Here is a 16,212-nt window from a genome sequence, read left to right as displayed (position 1 = left end):
AAAGGATACTTATGTAAAAAGGTTTTTATTTTAATAAAAATGGCTAAGCTTCCAAAAGTTCTTAAATAGGATTTCAGAGGGAAGGAGGCAAAAGGAAGCCAGTGGGCAAGGAGGATGCCTGGTACCAGGCTGCTGAGAGGGCGGAAGCTTGCCCACTGGCCTCTCCTGCCAGTCATAAATACGGCCCAGCCCTGGCAGATGGCCGGGCTTCTCTGTACACCTAGGAACACTATGTACACGCCCCTGTGCGATGCCCCTCTGCAGGACTGCGGGCTCAGGGCACACTTGCTCAAGCCTGTACCAGGCGCTCCTGTGCTCCCTGGAGGCCCCATAGGGCATGCACTAGGAGGGGGTTGCCTGCCTCAGGCTCGGGAAAGGAGCTGGGCCAGTCCAGCAAAAGGCCTGCCATCCCCATGAGGGCCGGCTCCCATGCCCAGAGCCTGCCAGGCAGAGCAGGTAGTCCCTGTCCTTCCAGCCCATGCCATCTACTGAGTGACAGTGCTTCCTTCTGAAGGAGTTTCTCATCTCTGCATCAGAGCAGAAGGGTCTCTGCTTCCATCCCTGATGCTGGAGCAGGAGCAGACCCACAAGGCCTCAGGGCCAGCTCCAGGCCCAGCAGGTTGGCACATCCTTGTCCTTACACAGGCACTGGCTTCAACTTCCCTGCAGGGGAGACAGAGGTCCTCAGCCATTGCGGTGTTGTGTGGGCCCACGGCAATGCAGGGTCAAGATTAGCAAGGAGCTCAGCAGAAGCACACAGACAGCAGGCGGCAAAGCACAGGCCCTGCCTGAGCAGCTAAACCTGCATAGCCCTTCACCTGCAGGGGTGGTAGGTGGGCAGTAGGCAGCCCTGGACCACTGGCCCCACACTCACCTGGAGACTGCAGCTCCAGCCGTCAGGCTGAAATCAAAGTGACAGGCATCTCACTAGGGGGCTCATCCTGTCCCACCAGGGCCCAGTCCCCCGACCCCTCTGGAATCCAGACCTGGCCAGGACCTTGTAAGAGGGGAGCCCACTCCTCACATGAAGTAAGCTCTGAGCTTTCTGCCCTTCACCCCATAAGAACACTTGTATCCAGGCCCAGCACAGGGAGGTATCCTGCCCGAGGGCCTGTGCGTGAGCCAGCCTGAGAATCTTGTCCTGGCACCTCATATCACCTCTCTCCTGGGGCCCAGTTTTCCCATCTGTAAAATGGACACAGTGCTGCTTGCCCTGACTGCTTCTGGGAGTATGAGAAATGTGGGACTAGCTTCAAACTTTTGTAAGATTTTTTTAAAATGAAAGAAAAAGACCTTTTAGGTGAGGGAAACACAGTTGCTAAGACAACTGTGTATGGCACGCTAACCTGAGGATTGTAGCTTCCTCCGGATAGAGCCAGGACGGCTGGAGGTCCCAGAGGCAGGGGCCGAGTGTGCTCGTGCTGATGGCTGTGGTGTCTGGCAAGCTGGCTCCAACTGTGAGCAGGAAGGGTAGATCGGCTGGGGTCCACGGCAGACCTGGCTCCTCCCCACCCCCATACTGCACGTCCCTCTACTCCTGAAACTCGGTTTCCTCATCTGTAAAATGGGCATGATGATGCTCCTGCCATACAGAGTTTGTGTAAGATTTAAAGGAGAATCTATGTGGAGAATCAGCTCCTTCTGTGCCCCTTCATGTGCCAAGCCCAAGGACTACTGATGAGTCACATGTGCTCCAAGGCTGAGGCATACTTGGACCACTTAGGGCTACTGGGTTTGGTTCAAGTTCTAGCTCCTCCCCCAGGGCAGCTTCTTCCCCTCCTCCACAGAATGTGCCCTCTCCCCACAGCACTCCCCATAATGTGACCCACAGAGCTGGCCCGGGGCTGGCCTGAGACGGCTACAGTGGATGCCCTACCTCCAGATGCTCCTGGCTCGACCAGGACCTGAGCTCTGTATGGCGGGCTCCAGGGCCGAGCTCCACAGAGCGCACCCTCTCAGCAAACCTGAGGGAGCACAGTGTTTCGCTGGAGTTCTTCTCCACAGGGGACACCTAGGGGACATAGGAGGTCACACCCCATCCAGGCCAGCTGGCTGCCAACTCAGCACCGAGGGGCCACAGTCCCCAGAGGGAGTTGTAGAGAGGAGAGGAGAGGAGCAGGAGGGCAGAACAGGGCAGGAAGGTCAAGGGCACAGACATGCCTGCGGCCTGTTGTGTGTGCAGCAGGTGGGAGGGTGCAGGGGCTGATGCTGGAGCAGCCCAGACCAGGGCCCTTCCCTGCATGCCCCAGGAAGCCCTGCGACTGCACAACAGAGGGCAAGGAGCGCCCAGACTCACCTGCACCACCATGAGCGTCTTGCTGTCGCCATTCAGCGAGTCCTGCAGCAGGTAGGTGAGTTTGGAGTTGCGGAAGGGCACGTGGCCCTGGCGAGAGCGCAGAGCAGCAATGACGTCCCCCAGGGCTGACAATGACTTGTTGATGTGCTGTGCCTCCCGCAGGCGGCTGCCCTCAGCCCCCGACTTGCCCACACGCTCTGAGCCGGCCAAGTCCACGAGGTTCAGCTTCCCTGTAGAGAAGGCATCAGGAGGTCGAGGCTGCCCCAGGCAGTGCTGGGTCCCAGGCCTGGCTGCCATCCCTCCCTCACCTATAGTGCAGAGGCCTGTGCTGCAGTCCCGGCCCCGCACCGTCACGATGAGCAGGGCGTGGGAGCGGGAGCTGTGTTCATTCATGTTGGTGAACTCCGTGGTGCGGTTGTTGTGGCCAAACTCAAACACCTGTGTGGCAGGCAGAGCGGAAAGTCAGAACAAGAGCCAGGAGTCACCGGTCCTGAAGCTCCCTGCTGAAGGGAGGCTGCACGTGCAGACCTGGCAGAGCCGGCTCTCCATTCCACTCCTGTCCTACTCTAGAGCAGCCCTGCCTGGGTCTGGCTCTCCTAGCCCCTCACCTTGTTGATGTCCTCCACACTCTGCACCTGGAACTCAGTCAGCCCTGGCACATACAGCTGCCCACTGCCATCTGGGCACAGCCGGATCTCCAGCTTCTCCTGAGGCTCTGTCCCCAGCAGGTCCCTGGAGGGCAGACAGGACCATCACTCCCTCTGGTCTCCACATGCACTGCACTGGCCTCCCAGCCCAGGACATTCTCCCCTACTCCTCACATGACCTTTGGCCATCAGGCTAAGCTCCTCCTCTGCACTCAGCTGGAGATGGGGAGACCAACTGATCCCCCACAGTCCTATGGGAGTGCTGAGCCCACAGGCCACTTCCCAGCGCCCACTCACCACCACCTCATGCAGCCCGCAGGTGGACAAGGGGTCCCTGTACGCATCTTCCAAGCAGCTCAGTGACTGACCCTCCCAGGGAACACCTGGGCCTCAGGGCTGGGTCAGGTCAAATTTGAGGCATGGCCCCTTCATGGCCTCATCGGGAACCTGAGCTCCCACCAGGAAGACCCCACTGCCCATGCCTGTGGCTCCAGCCCTGTGGCAAGGACTGTAAAGCTTCCAAGATAGCACTTTCGGTGCCCTAGACCCACCTGAGGACCTCATTGTAGATCTCGGTTACGCTGACGGTGATAGTGTACTCCCAGTCAGCCGCCTTCTCCTGCACCTCGGAGAAGAGCAGCTGCAAGGCCCGCTGGTTAATGCCTGGGTTCTCGCGAGTCCCCTGGGGAAGGAAGAAGACGAGGCCCCAGTGACGCTACAGACACTTGTGTGCCATGTGCTATGCCCAAGCCCTCGCATAACCCTCAAAGGGGAGCCTCCTGGGCTGATGCTGTTCTGCCCCTCAGAACATCCTGGCAAATAACTTTGGTTTCCCCTCTTTTACAGTAGCAGCACCCTTCCAGGATGGGCCCAAGATTTAAAGCAAAGGAATGGGTGGTAGGCCTAGTATGGCGCTGAGACCACATGCCTGCCCCCTGCTAGACCCTGGTAGAGGCAGCAGAATAACTGAGTGTCCTCCCATTGTCCATATGAGGCTGGCATCAGGAGGCCATGAGCAGGGCTTTTTGGGTGGTGGATGGCAGGCAAAGCATGGCAGTCAAGGGCCCTGGGGCCTTCCCAGCAGGAAATCTGGAGTCCCTGCTTGAGCCCTGGAGGCTCTTGGGAAATGTGGTCCTCAGCCCCCACCCCCATTCCTGCTGAGAGGCCTCCAACCAGGCCTCAAATGTACCTCCTGACCTCAGCTTGTGGCTGTCAGAAGCCACCTCCCCAGACAGCAGAAGCTGGCTCCCCTGAGGAACAGGGAAATTGCTCCCAGAGCCGGCTTCCCATTTTTCTCTCTCCACAGTGGAGACGAGGCATCATCTCAACACCTCCAGTCCTTGCCCTGGCGCTGTTCCCACTGTACCGCATGAAGGGGCTGGCTGAAGCAGGGAGACATGGGCCTATCCTACGAGCTGGGCTCCCCACTTTATGCTTTAACAATGCATGTGCCCCAAAGATCGTGCACTGAGGGTTTGCGGCCGTGTGCAGAGACAGGGCCTCTAGAGGGGATCGGATGACGAGGGCTGTTACCCCACCAGTGGATAATCCACTGAGGCCTTACTTCAGTGGCATTACGGGGCGGTGCAGCCTAGTGAGGGCAGTGGGCCACAGGGATGCAGCCTCCAGGTCTGGGCTGGTCCCTCACCCTGGTCCTTGCTGGCTCTCTGCCTCCTGGCTGCATGAAGTGAGCAGCTTCTCTCTGTCGTGATGTTTCTGCCTCTTTGAAGGCCTCAACCAGTGGAGCCAGCCACCTGCCAATGGGCTGAAACTGGGCCAACATGAATCTTCCTTCCTTTCAATAGTCATTCTCAATTATGCTGAGAATTATTCTTGTTATTCTCAAAAAGTCAACACACATTACGTGGCCAGTCTCTACCACTGCCCTGGCATTTTCTGGGGCCAGCACCCCACCTCATTCAACCTGGTGGTCTGGGCCCAGTGGGGGACAGCCACAAAGGAGGGAGCTTTATATGACAGGCATGATAGCTCCATCCTGAGAAGTGCCATCATGTCCTGCTGTGGTCTGGCCTGAGGCCAAGGGCCCCCTGACTGGCTGCTGCTTGGCATGCTTGCCCCTAACCCCAGCCCTGTAGAGTCCACTGCGGTGCTCTCAAACAAGGTGTCCCTGATCAGACCAATGCTGAAGGGACCACAGAATATCCACAGCCTCTGCTCCCAGAGCATGTGCCATGCAGAACCCCAAGACACACAGGGGATGCCCTAGCAACAGGGGAATGGGTGGCTTCACTCTGGAACCTCTGACCCATCGGGGCACCCACCTCCATTGTGTATGTCTTGCCAGCACCCGTCTGGCCGTAGGCAAAGATGCAGACATTGAAGCCGTCGATGCAGGAGGTGATCAGGGCCTGCACTTCCTGGAACACCTGGTGGGGAACACGAAGTGGGGGGTGAGGGGACTCCAGGGACCCCACAAACCCTGAGCCCAGCTACCTGCCCCACCCACATTCCCTTCACTGGAACATGGCACAGGGTCCCAAAGCCAACACCTCACTGTTGCACATCGTGTTTGTTGAGTTGTTGCCCTGCACCTTGCAGTGACAGCACAGCCTGTGCTCCCTGCACCCTCGTCCTCATCTCTATTCTTGAAGGCTTAGCAGAAAGAGGGCAGAGCAGGCATGTGCCTGGCACCTCTTCTGGCCTGAGTCTGCCTGCCGGTGGACTGAGAAGGCAATGCAGGACTGGGCATGGGAACGGGAGGGTGCAAGCAGGCGAGAAATGAGAAAAGCTGAGGACCTGACACTAGGCCAGGTGTAGAGGAGTCCTAGCAAGGACTGTGGTACAGCTGGCGGGGGCAGTCCTGTCTGAGGCCGTGCATGTGGGGAGGGCACGATTCTGGTGAGGTGGACCTGGCACAGCCACCCCTTTCTGAGACAGCTGTGTGAGGTCCTTCACCCTGACCCACCCTCTCCTTTCCCCTCTCCCAGTGGGAAGGACAGAAGGCCACACTTTTCCATGTTGTCCCCATCCCTGGCCTGTCTGCCCAGCCAACCCCTTCCCCTCAGCTATTTCTTCCCATGGCTGCACTCACATCCTGTTGTGAGGCTCCCGGGGAGAAGACCTTGTCCAGTTCAAAGGACACAGGCTTGCCCTTGTGTAGCAGGTGAATGACAGCGTCATCATCGGGATCGAAGGTCACAACACTGGCCGCCTTGGGCCCTTCCCCATCCTCTTTGGTGATGGGCCGAACTCGAGCAATCACTCGGATATTTCCTGGATTGGGTGGGGATGGAGAGATGGGCCCCGGCTACGTTGAGACCCAACAGCTTCAACTCTGGTCTCCCAGTAGTCTAGGAGTCCCGTCCCTTCTAAGCCTCACAAGGCAAGGTGACCCACAGAGCTGTTATTAGTGATGCACACTGTAGTGTGAATTTACTTAGTACACTTTCTTCCTGAGTAAAACAGCTGAGAGTAGGAGTTTTGCTTTGGAGATGGGGAGACAAGGTGAGCTGTGGCCCAGGCACTGCACGCGGTCTTAGTGAGACACCAAAGTAGACGCTCTTCCTCTTTGGACCTCTGTTTGCTTGGGCTTTATGAACCAAGGGACTTGTTCTACCATGCTGAAAGGACAGCATAAGTTCCGGGACAGGGCTTGGGCACCCGATGGGCAAACAAGACCAGGTGCGGATGGATGCCTGCCAGCATGTCTAAAGGGCACAGCCACAGGGTGCCATGCTACCGTTTTGCCTCCTGCCACTCATGGGATCCCTGTGCCCCTGGAATAAAAGGGAAACCCTCCTGCCCTCCAGTGCCAGCCAGCATGGCCCTCCCTCTGCCATCCACTCCAGCTCATGCGCCAGGTCTTGGCTCTGATGCCACCTCCTCAGGAAGTCCTCAGGGGTTCCCAGGTCCCCTCCCTGCCCTGGTAACAGGGTATATTGGGAGAATGGTGACCATGCCTGTTCTCCTAGCTGAAGTGAGCACACTGAGGCACAGGACAGTCTGTGGGGCCACAGCCTAATGCCCAGTGTCTGGCCTCGCACCTGGCCCAGAGCAAGAGCTTGATGCATCAAACCATGAAATTGGGGGCTGGGGAAATAGCTCAGTTGAATAAGCGCTTCCCTGGCAAGCACAAGGGCCTGAGTTCAATCCCCAGCCTTACAAAACAAACAAACAAACAAAAAAAAACAAAACAAAACATGAAATCTCAAGTCTGACCAAGCCCAGGTCAGAACAGGCTGCATTCTAGCTGCCACCCCACCTCTCGGTCACACACAGCCCAGGAGCAACCTGCCAAGAACATGGAGCCTCTGAGCTGGGCAGGTCCAAGTGCAAGTCCAGTGTGGACAATTTTCTAGCTCTGGGGCTGTGAGCACGTTCCCTGCCTTCTCTGTGCCCCCATCAATGACACCTTCTTGGTGGCAGGGCACTGTTCCAAGGACGACTGCTCAGCTGGTAGAAAACCCTTTCCTGGTGCCCAGCCCAGCCCACTACAGTCACCTTTCAGCCGCACGAGTTCGTTGTGGCACTTCTTGCGCAGCTGCAGCTCCCGGCGGTACTTGCGCAGCAGCTCCTGGTTGTTGGTGTTGACTTCCTCAATGGCCTGGCCAATCTGGTGGGGCACATGCACTGCTACCAGGTTGGCTCCACCTGACCCACTGCCCACCCCATAGGTCAGCTCCCCTCAAGAACACTTCTGAGTACTGTCCCCATTTTACAGATGAAGAAACTGAACCCAACAGAAGCTAAGCCAATAGCCCAAGCCACCCCATGAGTACACAGATCCAGGACCTTGCCTTCACTTCTGGCACTATCACCTGACTCCAGGATTCAGCAGTAGCTGGGGACCTGAGCAAACTACCTCAATGTCTTTGAGACTGTTTTTTTTCTTTTTCCCTCGGTACCAGGGATTGAACTCAGGACCTTGTTCTTGCCAGGCAAATGCTTATTCTACTGAGCCATCTCCCTGGCCCCGAGCCTCAGTGTTCTTATCTGTACATTGAGGCAATAACATCATGTAACTCAGGAGTCCGCAGGAGGCAGGAGGTAAGGATCTCCAAGTTGCAATGCATGAACGAAAAAACCAAGATACGGAACCATCTATCCAGCATGCCTGCTTTGTTGGGTAAAAGGGGAATTAAGGGGCCAGGGAGATGGCTCAGTAGAATAAGCGCTTGCCTGGCAAGTGCAAGGGCCTGAGTTCAATCCCTGGTTCCGCCAAAAAAAAAAAGGGGGGGGATTAAGTGCTTGTCCATAGACAGCAGTGGGTATAAGATGCTCAGAGCACTCTGGAGAGGGTAATGGAGAGCCTGTTCCTTTCTGTGCCCACCCCGCAGAGGCTGACCTCTCCTTGTGGCCTTCTGTGCATTATGCACTTTTTCTCTTTTTTCCTTCTGCCAGGGATGGAACCCAGAGCTCATACATACTATGTAAGTACTGTATCACTGAGCTACACTCCCAGCCCTAACAACATTTTTTGAAGAACTACTTTCTCTTCCCAAAACATATTAGTCTCTGTATGGCTGTCATACGAATTTCAGGAGCCTGGGTTCCGTCCTCACCACCTCCACCCCCACCCCCGCATACAAACTAAACATAGCAGATATAAGAATATGTGCAGCTGGTTTGAGATACATGTAACATGTTTGCTTTAAACAATCACAGTAGGACAAATACCCCCAAACCTGCCTGACCAGTCTACCCATCTATGTTCAAACAGGGCCTGCAAGGGCGCACGGAGGTAGAGGGCCTGCCTAGGGGCTCTGAGCTTTGGATGAGAGCCCTGGGTGCACGCTTGGTCTGCCAAGGTTCTGGGTCTCCCCCAGCCTGCCCTGGCTTCCTTCGCTCACCTCAGCCTTGACGCTCTGGAGGGCCTCCTGCAGCAGCAGGGGAAAGCTGCGCACCTGCCTCTTGAGCCCATTGTAGTCATTGGTGAGGGTCCGCAGTGCCGGCTGTAGCGTTAACAGGTTTGTCCGGACCCCTATGGGAACACAAAGGGTATGAGGTAAACAATATATGAGGCTGGGCAGGAGCAGGTGGGGCCCAGGCAGTAGGCTCACCTGCCAGGTTCTCATGCACGGCCTTCATCTCCACCTGTGCTCTGGCAAAGGCCTCCTCGATGGCCCGGTTCTTGTCCTCCTCCATGGACTGCATCTCCTCCAGCATCTTCCCGTGGGCCCGCTCTAGCTCTGTCTCATACATGGAGATCTGGCGAGGCCAGGAGAAGACATAGGATACAGCGGGCAGGTTCTGGGAGGGAGGCCCCAGCCTTTGCCCAAAAGCGCGCACACACTGAACACACACGTTGGAGAGAAGAGTAGCATGGCCTCTACCCGACAGGGGACTGGGAATGCTGTGCAGCTACCACCTCCCTATGTTGGCTCCAGCACCAACCTGGTCCCAAGCACATACCATAAGCCATGTGACCCCCGGGGAGCTCAGGAAGCATTTGTTATACAGCCGAGAAGCAGCTTTGCACATGAGCACACCTGGGTGCTGAGCCCAGGCAGAGAACCTCTTGTGACCTATTCTGGAGTCTCCACTGTGAAGAGGGTTCTGTGACTAGATTGCATTATAGGTGGCCAATGCAGACTTGGTTAAAACTTGCTCTTGGCCAGGTGAGCAGCAGAGGAGGGACTAGACTCCCGACCTGGGGCCCCAGAATTCTTAACCAAAAGATATACTAAAGGCCTGGCCTCTGGTGTCCCCACCCAATGGGCATCACAGATGGCCTACACACCTGTGACCGGAGCTGCGTGGTCAGCTGATTTGAGCTCTCAAGCTGCTGTTCCATCTCCTTCAGCACCTGCCGCTGCATGGCCACCTGCTCCTGCAGGTGCTGGTTCCGGGCCTGGGACTCATTGAGGGCTTGCTTGGTCTTGGACGAGTCCACCTCCACTGTCTTGATGACGTACTGCAAGGGAAGGGAAGGATGGGTATGTGGAGGCACAGCAGATATGACTGGACCCAGGAGGGGGACTCTGGGACTCCCACTAAGAGCCCCAGGAGTTACAAGGCCCAGGCTTTGCAGACTGCTGGGATCTGTTTACCCATCAAGAAGACCACTGAGAGCCTAGTCTGGGCAGACTAGGTAAGATGAAGGCACACTGTAGAAGCTGCACTGCATCTACCCTGACACCCCCCCCCCTCCCCAGGTACCTCATGCACTTACAGCAGGATACTCCCCTGAGCCTGGGCTGCACCCCCGAGAGGAGCAATGCTGAGGACACAACTGAGGAATTCATGCATCTGCCAGGAGAAGCCTCTCTCTGTGCAAGCCCTGCCTTGGTGGGCGGCTCACCTTGACAGGCGGAGACTGGGCCTGCAGGCTGGCAATGGTCTCGTGGCTGTTGCGCAGGCGCCGGCTGAGCCGCTCTTCTTCCTGTGCCTTCTCAGCCAAGCAGTCCTTGAGCCGCAGCTCCACCTCGGCCAGCCGGTCTGTCTTCTGCTGCACCTCCAGGTTCAGCTCTGACAGCATTCCTTTGTTCTCCAACACCTCCATCTGCAGCTGGGACACTTTGTCTCGGAGCTGGGTGCTCTCCTGCAGGCAGTCAGGGAGCACGAGGACAGAGGGATAAGGGTCTGTGAGCAGCCCGGGCAGCTGTGCAGAGTGGGAGCCCCTTCTTCCCCAGGCCCACAGCTCACCTGGACGTGCTCGCAGCCCTGGCAGGGTGTGGCTGCCGGCTGGGCCCGCAGTGCCTGTAGCTCTGCCTCACAGCACTGCAGTTCCTGCCTCAGTCGCTCGTTCTCCACCATCAGCAGGTCCCGGTGCTTCTCCAAGTCGGTGCCTCCCTGCAGACAGCCAGGGCACAGGGGGGGCATGTGGCAAGGGCGGGCAGGGGACAACCACCGGGGAGCAACAGTGTGCAAGGGGGTAGAGGCGAGAAGCAACACAGGGGGGGAAAGAAAGTAGAACAGCATGAGAGGGGGGAAGAGAAGAGCAGGGTTCAAAGAGGACGAAGAGACACAGAAGAGAGCTGAAGGGAAGCTCAGCACTCCCTGGCTGCCCCGCCCCCTCGCTCTATTTCCCCAGTGTGAAAGTCACAAGAAGTCACACTGATGGAGAGTTCACACTCCTATTCTACGTCAGCCAGAAAGATCAGCCCCTCCCCTCGGGAGCTGCAGCTACTCTGAGGGGACTGGCAGGGCTTGAGGTAGGGCGGCATCTGCTTGGGTGGGCTGGGAGATGGGGCTGCACTGCTGGACAGAGGGGTCCCCGCCCCCACCCTCACCCCAGGAAAGCAGGTGGGGCCTCACCAGCTCTGACTGCAGTCGGCTCACTTCCTGGCTCTGGCTGATGAGCTTCTCCTTGAGGTTTTCCACCTGTCAGCACAGAGCCAGAGCCACAGTGAGGCCAATCCTCACCTCCAGCCACACCCAGACCTCTGGCACTGGGTCTCAGAGAACTGATGAGGTTTGCCCTGGGCCCTCTGGCCCTCTGGCCTCAAGTCTTCTGGCACTCAAACACCAGGCATGGGACTCCCAGTGGTGGGAGGCTGGACTGTTCTTGACACCCTGAAGCACCCTCTCCCATCCACTGTGGGGCCTGGCCAGGCTAGGCTCTTCCTCCCTTACTACATGCCTTGGACCACCAAGGCACCTCTCAGGCAAACCTGAGCCACTCCAAGGCCCTGGACCTGCCTTCCTATCTATAATCTTATTTTTCCTTGAAAAAACTCAGATTGTATAAACTCCAGGCCCAGGCTGGGGATGTAGATCAGCAGTCGAGTGCTTGCCCAGTGTGTGGGTTCCATCCCTAGTATCATACACATACATAATAAGCTCTGGATCCCAAGAGCCCTGGATCTGTCCTTGCCCAGCCTCCAGAACTTTCCACTTTGGTTTCTGGCATCAGCCTACCAAGCTGGGTTTACCCACCACAGCCAGAGCACATTAGGGACCTGTGTCCACCCCTACTCCCAATCTGCCGAGGCTCTGAGAGAGAAGGGGTGCACCCCATGTAAGCAAGGGTGCCCAGAGGCCAAGAGCAAGACCCCAGGACAGTGACCCTTCAAAGGAGCTCTCCACTAGCCCACAGCAGCCCACCCAGGGAACCTGTCCTCTCCTCAGAAAATAATCCAGGCAGACCAGGCATCCACAGCCATATCCACCAGAGTTTGTCCAGGATTCTACAGCACTCACGGTAAGGAGCATTATCACTTTGGAAAAGACCCACGAGTCACATGTACTCCAGTGGTGTAGGGGGCCAAGCAGGCACTGAGCCCTCATTATTAAGGGGCAGGTGACAATCTCCATGGCCTACAGGTAAAGCTGGGAAGGGGCTGTTCAGGACCAGGTGGCCAAGTGCCACTCAAGGAGGCCATCATGCAGTGCTCCCGTGGCCCTGATCAGATGAACACATGTCCAGAATCAACAAACTGTCTTGCAGGAGAGGCCAGATGCTTAGGTGACTTGAGGGAGGAGAAAATCTCCCCACTTCATATGGCTGAGATGTCATCAGAAAAATCAGGGTAGCGCTTGGTCTTGGCAGTCACTGTGCCCTGGGGCCCCAGAGGCTGGGGCTGAACTACTCAGGCCTCTGCTTCTGCATGGAGGTTAGAAGAGTACCACGGGGTCCACTCACTCCCCAGAATGGGCGAGAGGTGCCAGGACTGTGGGGTGCCCAGGACATAGGGCCCAGCGGGGGGGCTGCACAAGGCCAATTAGGTCACCTCTGTCATCACGTCAAGCTCTGCATTGGGCCATGGACTAAGCAGGGCAACAACACTCGTGCCACCTTTCTGCCTACTAGCAATGCCCCTGCTGGGCTGAGTTTTTGTTTGTTTTTTAGACAAGGACTCGCTATATATTCCAGGGTGGCCATGAACTCCACAATCATCCTGCCTCAACTTCTCGAGAGCTGGGATTACGGTGTGCACCACCCCCACCCAGCTCCCTGTCAGGCTGAGAGCCTGAGGGGAGGAGTACTCGGGCCGCCAGCCCCACAGCTGAGTGAGGGGTGGTTCACATGACATAGCCTTACATTCTTTAGCCATAAAATTGGGGTACTCTGAACCCATTGTCAGGGGAGCAGGGTAAATGACAGTGGGTGCATGTCCCTACTACACGCAGGACTACGCAGTCATTATGTCAGGCTTACATATCCCTAGTGTAAAGCCGGAAGGGGCAAGTGCCACCTCTCAGCTGTGTCTTCTGCTCTGCTGCCTGCTACAAGTCCAAAGAGGACTTGTGTCCAACACCTCTGATCAAAGGGTTTGTGGTAGCCCCTTCCCCAACTCTCCTCCCTTCCCACACCCCTCCGCCACCTAGGTCCCATCGCAGTTCATCAGCATACTAAGTCAAAGGAAAAATATCTGTGTGCAATACAAAAGAGGGGCTCTGGGTTGTGGTTTCACAGCTGACAAATGCCATGTGCTTTTCAGCAATGTCTAGGTCTCAAAACGAGTACAATCCTCTCATACCACCTCCCCAAAAAGCTCAGCCTCTTCCCTCGCCAGCCTGCCTGCCACCTCACCCCTCGGTGTTCTCAGGCCCACTATCCGCACGCACCTGGGGAGGCAGCAGAACTGGGCAGTCAGTGACTTCTGGGAACTAAGACACCCCATTCCCTGCTCAACGCGGGGTTCCAGGTCCCTTTTGGCATCACAAAGGAACATGGGTGCCTGTATCTGCAGAATCTGTAGGGCCACCCCAGAGTTGGCTTTGAAGGGCAGGAGATAGAGGGGGTTGAGTAGGAGCTGCAAGAGACACCACACACTAAGCCGCTGCCCAGCTTGCCTCAGGCAGCAGGCAGCAGAACAGGGGACCCAGCTGAAATGTAGCAGATCAAACCCACAGGGCACCCTGGCTAAAGTGGCCACAGCCCTGTCAGGCCAGATAACCACTCTAGGGCCCTAATGGGCACCATTCAGGGCACTGCCCAGCAGAGGGACCCCTGCCCCAACCCACATGTGGCCAGCTTTGGAGGCTGGGGGGACAATGCCAGCTTCTTCCAGAACTGGAAGGCAGGGCAGGCAGGTCTGGGATCTCCAGGGAATGTAGCCTCCTGCCCAGGCCAAGGAGATGGTCCCAGCGTGGCATAGAAGTCAGCCAGAGCGGGGCGGGGGCAACACTCCTCCCTGGCCCAAGCCCTTCACCAACCAGAGAAACTGAGTCGGGTAGAGGGCGTGGCCTGCAGAGAGCAGGGCCTGTCTGCTGACCCCACACAAACCTGCATTTGCACATCAGGTAGAACAGCTCTGCAGGTGGGGCTGCCTGCTGGGTCTGTGTTTTCTCAGCTGTCTGCTCCCAAGGTGGCTTTTTCACTGAGACAACCTGCTAATTACCACCTTGCCACCCACCGCACTGGGCTGCCCTGGGCTGCTCGTGTCAGCCACCTTCTGGGCAAAATGGGCTCCTCCTCCTCCAGCACTGCTGAGCTAGAAAGGCCTCAAGGAAACAGTCATGGAGCACCACTTGGATAGCTGTCTCCCATCCTGCACCAACACCCCCTGCCCAGGAGGCCAGGTCCTGGCCATCTATGGGACCACTGTGGCCAGGCCTGTGTAGCCTGTCTGTACAGCTGTCTCCACTGTCAAATACTCACAATCAAGCCTCTCCACCATAGGGGTAGAGGATGAGGAGGGGTGGCCAGAACAGCAGTTGCACAGATTCCCAAGCCAGGCTGCCTGGGTTCTGCGCCATAGCTCACCTTACCCACCTTGGACAAGCCTACTGACCTCTTGTACCTTTCCGTCTCATCATCTGTGTAAGAGGTAACCTCACTGAGGTGCTCTTAGGAGGATATGAGAGAGAAGAGGTGACCATCACAGCACAGCTCAGCCCAGGTATGCAGTGACAAGTTGAATACTCCTTACTCTACATGCTTTGGACCAGACTATGTTGATTTTAGGCTTTTTTAGATTTTGGAACATTTGCATGTAAGTAATATCCTGGGGATGAGACCCCAAGTCTAAACACAAAATTCATTTACACCTTTACATACATAGCCTGAAGACTGCTCTCCTGCAGTCCTGGGGATCAAACGAGAGTCTCATGCATACTAAGCAAGCACTTGAGCATGAGCTCCATTTCTACCTCATTTTCAATTTTATTTTTATACAGAGTCTTGCTACATTATGAACTTGTGATCCTCCTGCCTCAGCCTCCTAAGTCGTTAGGCTTACAGACATCTACCACAAAGCGCAAACATAAAGATGACAATGATGATGATGAGGATGAGGATGAGGATGATGATGATGATGATGATGATGTGTGTGTGTGTGTATGTGTGTATGTGTGTGTGTGTGTGTGTGTGTACCGGGGATCAAACCTAGAACCTTGCACTTGCCAGGTAGGTGCTTATGCCACTGAACTATATCCCCAGCACTACATACTCTCTGAAATAAAATAAAGTTTGTACACACTGAGCCATCAGACTTGTGGCATGATATTAATCCACAGTTTCCGATTTGAGGGCATTCTGCATTTTGGAGTTTGGGATTAGGGGTTTTCACTCTGTTCTAGAATGAAAGGTCTGTGGAGGTGGAGACTTCTGGCTGCGGTGCCCAGCACTGTGCTCGCAGTGCCTGGCACATGCCAGGTGCTCAGTAAACACAGGAGGATGAGTGCTGGATAAACAAGGGCAGGCGGAGCAGGGTCCGAGCATCAGGCTGCTAAGAGTGGGGGCAGGAGGCTGCTGGGCAGAGCGGCCCCGGAGGACGCGTGCTTGGACTCTTCCCAGAGGGGCTGCATCTTCCCTTTTTGTTGTTGTTGTTCTTTGTTTTGTTTTGTTTGGTGGTACCAGGGATTGAACTCAGGACCTTGCACTTGCCAGGCAAGCTCTTAATTCTACTGAGCTATCTCCCTGGCCCCATCTTTCCATTTTTAATCACAAAAATGATGCCTAGATTTTTATGAAAACTAAGATTTAAATATAAGCAATGAATTTGGTTTTTTGTTTTTGTTTTTTTGTTTTTTCTCACGGAACTGGGGATTGAACTCAGACCCTTGCACTTGCCAGGGAAGCACTTATCCTACTGAGCCATCTCCCCAGCCCCAAGCAATGAATTTGATTAAAATATTAGCCCAAGTAGAACTAATGACCAAATATAGCATATCTAAGTCAGCTGCATTTCTGTAACTTACAATAAACAACCCAAAAGGGAAAATAAGAAAATAATTACATTTATAATAGCATGAGAAAGAATACAATACCTGGGGATAAATTTAACCAGGAAGAGAAAGACTTCTAAACTAAAAACAACAAAATGATGCCCGAAAAGATTAAAGCAGAGATCAATAAATGGAAAAGCATCCCCCGTCCACTGATGGGAAGACTCAACTTAAGATATCAATAATACTCAAAGC

General features: G+C 55.7%; 1 protein-coding gene across 15 annotated transcripts in view; it reads right to left on the bottom strand.

Moving 5' to 3' along the window:
• Window positions 1-6: 6 nt before the first annotated feature.
• Kifc3 (kinesin family member C3) overlaps window positions 7-16,212 on the bottom strand; it is an 89,496-nt gene continuing 73,290 nt past the window's right edge. For 9 of the 15 annotated variants that reach the window (XM_023709284.1, XM_023709280.1, XM_023709279.1 and 6 more), the window contains 16 exons: window positions 11,161-11,226; window positions 10,549-10,695; window positions 10,205-10,444; window positions 9,644-9,817; window positions 8,964-9,111; window positions 8,754-8,884; window positions 7,405-7,516; window positions 5,996-6,177; window positions 5,226-5,330; window positions 3,495-3,625; window positions 2,905-3,028; window positions 2,605-2,734; window positions 2,297-2,526; window positions 1,877-2,011; window positions 1,347-1,455; window positions 7-663 (listed from right to left, as the gene is read on the bottom strand). In XM_023709284.1, the coding sequence (XP_023565052.1) occupies window positions 638-663; window positions 1,347-1,455; window positions 1,877-2,011; window positions 2,297-2,526; window positions 2,605-2,734; window positions 2,905-3,028; window positions 3,495-3,625; window positions 5,226-5,330; window positions 5,996-6,177; window positions 7,405-7,516; window positions 8,754-8,884; window positions 8,964-9,111; window positions 9,644-9,817; window positions 10,205-10,444; window positions 10,549-10,695; window positions 11,161-11,226 (2,190 nt within the window). In that variant the 3' untranslated portion in view covers window positions 7-637. Of the gene's footprint in view, window positions 664-874; window positions 902-1,346; window positions 1,456-1,876; window positions 2,012-2,296; window positions 2,527-2,604; window positions 2,735-2,904; window positions 3,029-3,494; window positions 3,626-5,225; window positions 5,331-5,995; window positions 6,178-7,404; window positions 7,517-8,753; window positions 8,885-8,963; window positions 9,112-9,643; window positions 9,818-10,204; window positions 10,445-10,548; window positions 10,696-11,160; window positions 11,227-16,212 lie in introns of all 15 variants that reach the window. The other 6 variants (XM_023709281.1, XM_023709286.1, XM_004625942.2 and 3 more) reach the window with 2 other exon arrangements.

Source organism: Octodon degus, unplaced genomic scaffold (assembly GCF_000260255.1).
Source record: "Octodon degus isolate 3935 unplaced genomic scaffold, OctDeg1.0 scaffold00011, whole genome shotgun sequence".
In the NCBI taxonomy this organism is placed as follows: Eukaryota; Metazoa; Chordata; class Mammalia; order Rodentia; family Octodontidae; genus Octodon; species Octodon degus.
The sequence above is the reverse complement of the archived record's forward strand: the minus strand, read 5'-3'. Positions and strand labels throughout refer to the sequence as shown.